The sequence below is a fragment of the Gekko japonicus genome, unplaced genomic scaffold (assembly GCF_001447785.1).
Source record: "Gekko japonicus isolate JY-2015 unplaced genomic scaffold, Gekko_japonicus_V1.1 scaffold182, whole genome shotgun sequence".
Lineage (NCBI taxonomy): Eukaryota > Metazoa > Chordata > Lepidosauria > Squamata > Gekkonidae > Gekko > Gekko japonicus.
In genome coordinates this window covers 1092866-1098789 of record NW_015173128.1, presented here as the reverse complement: position 1 = coordinate 1098789, position 5924 = coordinate 1092866, and the positions used below count along the sequence as shown (strand labels likewise).

Here is a 5924-nt window from a genome sequence, read left to right as displayed (position 1 = left end):
CCTCCCCTGCAGCCTCCTTACCTGTGTCTTCCAAGGATGCTCCCGGCTGGTCCTTCGCAAACTCTCGCGCCGGCAACGGATCCTAAGAGGTCCAGCAGGGGGCCTCCTCGCGCAGGTCAAGGACTTAGCCTTTTGCCAGCTAAAAACTACAAACCCCATAATTCTTATCCGCGAAGCGATAGCCGTTGTGCTTTAGAGGTACGCTGGGAGATGAAGTTTTGGTGTCCTCGAGGAAGGGCGCTTGCGCAGCGCAGCCTCGAAGGAGGCGGTTTAATTTTGTTTAAAATAGAATGACATGAATAACTTAAAATAAGACGTGAACAAAAACCCATAAACAAAAATAAATATATAATAATACAAATAAATATATAATGAACAATGAATCAAAATAAAAAAAACGTTTAAACAGAACTTGAAAAGTGGGGAAAGAACGTTTGAGTCGCGAGTTGAGGTGGACCACATCACCCATGGAGCATTGCGGGAAAGCGCCATTGGGACAGACGGACGCTGCCGCGAACGGTATAACGGGACCTGCAGTCCCTGTGTTGTGAGAGAAAGGAGGATGTGATGGCGGCCTCCAGTTCAAACCCGGCTAGGCCCGAAGCCGCCCACGATGCTGCGGAGACAGTCCCGACGTTACAGTACAGCCTCCTGCTGGAGCACCTGGTGGGCGACAAGCGCGGGCCGAGGCAGGCCCGTGCCTTCGACCCGGCTTCCCTCGGCGGCTTCCCGGTGCCGGCCAAGAGCGACGAGCAGAAGATGGTCGAGCGGGCCATGGAGAGCTGCGGCTTCAAGGCGACGCTGGCCTGCGTCGGGGGTGGGTCTTTTAGGGTGGGAAGAAAGAGCGTCCCTCGCGAGTACTTCTCTCGCTTTCTTCCCCGGGGGAGGGTTTGGAATACCCCCCAAATGACCGGGGTTGCCAGCCTCCAGGTGGGACCTGGACATCTCCCGGAATGGAACCTGGAGGAAACGGCAGTTTCAGAGGTTGGACTTCATGGCATCACCTGCCTGTTCATCTTGCTTCCCAATCCCTATCTCCATACGTCATCTCAAATTTCTAGGGATTTCCCAACCTGGAGTTGGCAACCCTAGGCTGTTTCTGTCCACATGGTGGCCGTTCACCATCGCGCACACAGGCATTGATCCTGCAAATGCATAGAGGCATTTGCAACAGTGTGTGCACGTTTTGGAGGGTGTATTCTAGGTACTTTGCTTGGCCACCCACTTGTACTTGCCATTTCTTTCCCACATGCCATGGAAGGGATATCTTTTTTCAGAGGTCATTTCATACAAAAAGAGGTGCAGGAGCTCATTAGCATAACTCATTAGCATAACTTATTTACATATGCCGCACTTCCTGACATCACTGGAAGTGTGTCAGAAGATGACACCCACCACTCAGGCTCCACTGGACTGTTTTGGATTGCCAGCTATTGTGGTGGTGGTGGTGGGGGACGTGCAGATCTGTCCTCGCAGAGGAGGGAGAACTTGTACCTGAATAAAACTTGGTCTTAACGGTGCCACTGGACTGTTTTGGACCGGGGGGCCAGGGGAGCTCTGCAACTTACCTGGCTGCTTCTTGCTCTGACTGAGGGCTGCTGGGAGCAGGGGGTGGGGCTTGTTGCATGTGCCCGCCCCCTGGGCTCTTTACTGCCGGAGCTCCGCTCCTGCAAGAAATGACCCCTGGTTTTTTAAAATTATTATTTTTTAAATTAAAAAACACCTTGGGTATATTGCTATCGGCTGGAGTGGACACATAGTGGGTGCCAGGCGATATGGGGGTGAAATGGCTCCCATGTGCATGTGGGTTTGAAAATCCGCATCTTCCCATCCACATGGTGGACAAAGTTTCTTCGATTCCAGTCGTTCCAAAAACATCAGAACAAATCAGGGGAAGCAATGGAAGAACAGCTGGAGGAAGTTAGTGTGAGCTAGCTCAGTTTTTTAGCCTCTGGCTTACACAGTTTTGTCTTAGCTCAGGAAGGATGGCTCCAGAGCAAACTAATTTATGCAGTAGCCAAATTGCTCACTCACATCGTTAATGCCAGTAGCTAACAAAGTAGAATTTTTGCTCACAGAACTCCATTGCTTAGAGGGAGCATTGGTGTGCATGCACCAACCCTCCCCCCTCCCCATTCCAGTTCAAGAGCCCAAGGGGAGCAAAACAGCTCTGTGAAAGTTGTCAGATGCAGTGAAATGGGCTGTAGTCCATAGATGCTTATGCGGGAATATGCTGTTGGTTTTTCAGATGCTGCTACGGTTTGTGTTTGAATATCCTACCTTTCTGCTTTTTATATTCCCTCGTACCGTTTCATACAGTCTCTTCTAAAGTCAAAAAGCAACGCATAAGTGTATAACATACATGTTGTAAATACTGGGTAATTTTAAATTAAATGGTATAAAACCTTACAGGATCTATTATGCCATGATATTTATTATTATGAGCAGGTGGATAGCTCTTACTGTGGATTATTAGACCTTCCAACAGTTTCTCACACCCACATTCTGGGAGAACAGATGTGAAAAGCAGTATCTAATAGGGGCTACTTGAGATTAGATAGCTGTAGAAGAAACCGAATTGGGATGTGATGGGGGGTAAGAAAGATTGGACTGGACAGCTGGCTGCAACTGACAGAGAGGGTTTGCTTTTCCTGGCAGGGTTTGTGCTGGGGGGTGCCTTTGGCATTTTCACAGCTGGCATCGACACCAACGTGGGCTTCGACCCCAAGGATCCATATCGCACACCGACTGCAAGGGAAGTTTTGAAAGACATGGGCCAAAGAGGAATGTCCTATGCCAAGAACTTTGCCATCGTGGGCGCCATGTTTTCCTGCACTGAATGCTTAGTGGAGTCTGTGAGTAGCTAATGTATTTGGATGAGTTTCATATCCCTTTGACATAGCTGGATCCCATTTTCCCCCCCACTGAGCCCAGCATGGCTTATGCAAAGTGCCCACTGGCAGTAATCAGAGCCTGCCTTGGCAGGGAGGGCGGGATATAAATTAAATAAATAAAATAAAAATGAACGAATAAATAACAGCAACATCGATTCACCAATTTGAAATCATAACCTCCCCAGAGAGCACTGAGATCAGGATCACAAAACCGTTTGGCCCTCCCTGGTCCGAAGGACGCCAGGCTGACATCGACCAGGCCCAGGGCATTTTCTTTGGCAGCTCCGACCTATTGGAATGAGCTCCCTGGTGAGATCAGGGCCCTGCGGGACCTCTCACAGTTTCGGAGGGCCGTGAAAATGGGGCTTTTTCGGCAGGCATTTCGATAGGAGCCGCACCTTATCAACACCCTGTGCAGACCTAGAGCTAGAAGCTACCTAGAATGGTATCCACCGCTGAACGTGTTCATGAATGCACTTTACTATACTGTACCATCATTGACATATTAACAGTCTTAAATTATGTCTTACGTATTTTATTGTGATAGGCCTATTGTTTTATTGGTTTTATGTAAGCCACCCTGGGCCTGCCTCGGTGGGGAGGGCGGGGTAAAATTTGAAGTAATAAAACAAAATAAATAAAATAACTTGAGTTGCCTCCAAAAAAACTAACAGCCAGAGACATCACTGGAAGGCCCTTCCAAACTGTTTTTCTCTCCTCCTAAATGTTATAAAAGTGGAGGTTGCCCTCACCACCCTTAACGGGGCTGCTCCATAAGGCTGGTGCCACAAACGTGAAGGACACTGATGTGGGACAAGTAACATCTTGGACTCATAGTGGATGAGCAGCAAGCAGAGGAGGGCTCAAGGATTGCAATGAGTGAATGCATTCAAATGAGGGAGAAACAGTCCTTCAACGTTTGCCTCTTGGATAGGCTCTCCTAAAAATGTATGAGGGGGTGATAACGAGCAACTGATATTCTGGGTTTCAGCATCCAGTTTTCAGAAGCCGCCTCCTCCACTATAGACATGGCCACAGGTCAGTAATGTGGCCAGCAGTCCTCCTGAGTTCACACATGCTGGGAAGAAGGTGGACTGGGAGATTTTGTCCCCACCCTCTTCTGTAATACACCCAAATAAATAGATCAGGAGGAGTTTTGGGACGGGGGGGGACAGATGTGTTTCTTAGCACACAATTCACTTGTCAATGTTCCCTCTAAGCTGTAGAGTCTTGTGAGCAAAAATTCCACTTTGTGAGCTCCTGGCATTAAAGCTATGAGCAGGGGTTTGGCTGCTGCATAAATTAGTTTGCTCTGGAGCCATTCTTCCTGAGCTAAGAGAAAAATGTGTGAGCCGGAGGTTAGAAAACTGTGAGCTAGCTCAGACTAACTCACCTTAGAGGGAACACTGCTTGTGGTATTCAGTGCCACAAGATGATGGCTTATAGCACTGAGGGCATGAAAAAGCCTGAAGACATCGATGTGTCATACACCTGATTTGCAAAAAGGAAGCCCCCATAACTGATTAGCATGCTTCTCACGGGAGAAAGGCTGCTGCCTTGGCATCCAGTTGGCTATTGGTGGCAAATGGATGCTGTACTAAAAGGCCCAGTTCCACATAGTTGGTCTTTACATCATGTTTTTCCACTTCCCCAGTACCGAGGGAAATCTGACTGGAAGAACAGTGTCATGAGCGGGTGTATTACCGGAGGCGCAATCGGTTTCAGGGGTAAGTAATGACCCCTGAGCAGTTTCAGGGCTACGAGAGACTATTGCAGACTGGATTGTTTGTGTGGTACAACAGTGACTGCCCCCCAGGCACTTCAGTGGTGCTTACACAGAAAGAAAGAAAAATCCCTTTAGACCATTTTCTACCTTTCTGTACTGGCCTGTCTACTTAAGGAACCCAAGCGCCTGTGCCAGAGAGCCCTTGGATGCTGCAGAGGATTTAAAATTCTAGGATGTCATTGAGCTTTAAATGTGGCTGCACCTTGCAGGCGGCAGATTTGCCCAGACAGGCAAGCTGACCTTTAGGGAAGCTGCTCTGCCATTACTGAGTTTCCCACTGAAGAACCCTCAGGGCTTGAAAAACCCCGTTTCAGTCATTAGAATGCAGCTGGTGTAGCACTGTGTGGTTTGGCCTGTTTGGCACGAGGCAGCTTTTTAAAAAAAGTGTGGTTTCACTTGCCCTAACACCCCCCCCCCCGAGTTTTAATCTTCCTTATAAGATCATTAAACGGTTCTTTGAACATTCTCTGTCTAAGCTTGTTATCCTGGGCTCAATCGGTTTAAACTTCTTTGGAAATCAGGAGCCACCTCCTGCTCTTGCGGACCCCGTTTCCAGCGGGGCTTGAGTTCTGCCCTCCTTTTCTACACCAAAGAGCTTGCTCTAGTGCAGCACTTCAGGGCCTCCGTAGGATTAAAATAAGAGTGCCAAGGGCTAGTATCTGGCCTCTTGGGGTTGCATCTGCTCTGCAGGCTTAGCTAAGTGCTGGGTAAGGCACTTGAAGAGATGTCACTGGGCTAACAGCTTTCCTCTCTTGCCTTGCAGCTGGCTTAAAAGCAGGGGTCCTTGGCTGCGGGGGCTTTGCCGCGTTCTCTGCAGTGATTGACTATTACTTACGATAGCAGCTGGAGCCAGCAAAGAAGGACTTTCTGGGATAAGGAGTGGAGGACCACTTGGCACAACTAGCTTTGGTCTTCCCAGCAAGCAAGCAAGTGTTGTGGTTGGTTTCCTTGAAGGCGGACACATCTCTTCCCCCACCTCAGCATGGAGCCTGTGGGCAGAGTCAGACTCCGTCAAGCAATGACCAGTCATTGCTGGAGAGACATCGTGATTGTGAACTCGAGGGATCACAGCATATGCTGTTCACTTGATTCCCTCTGTGCGCGTGTGCTTGCTGTGGCAAGCCTGCTGCCTGCCACAAAAGCAGACTCATGGAATCGTTACCGAATTCGACACAAGAGAAAATGTAAGGACTGAACTTATTCCAGGCGATTTTCAAGTTGTCGTGCAACAACCAAATAAAATC

The 5924-nt window shown here is 48.8% G+C and overlaps 1 protein-coding gene across 1 annotated transcript; it reads left to right on the top strand.

The window, feature by feature from the left end:
* The first annotated feature begins 550 nt into the window (after positions 1–550).
* On the top strand, positions 551–5924 carry TIMM22 (translocase of inner mitochondrial membrane 22 homolog (yeast)). Its single transcript, XM_015422048.1, has 4 exons — positions 551–817; positions 2659–2855; positions 4549–4621; positions 5444–5924. The coding sequence occupies exons 1-4, from the start codon at positions 568–570 to the stop codon at positions 5518–5520; spliced, it is 597 nt and encodes a 198-aa protein (XP_015277534.1). The 5' UTR covers positions 551–567; the 3' UTR covers positions 5521–5924.

Bases quoted from the DNA above. Each gene is read 5' to 3' on its own strand.
- TIMM22 (XM_015422048.1), top strand. From the start codon at position 568: ATGGCGGCCTCCAGTTCAAACCCGGCTAGGCCCGAAGCCGCCCACGAT. The intron at 818-2,658 runs GTGGGTCTTTTA...TTTTCCTGGCAG, and splicing joins GACGCTGGCCTGCGTCGGGG to GGTTTGTGCTGGGGGGTGCC. The intron at 2,856-4,548 runs GTGAGTAGCTAA...CCACTTCCCCAG, and splicing joins CTGAATGCTTAGTGGAGTCT to TACCGAGGGAAATCTGACTG.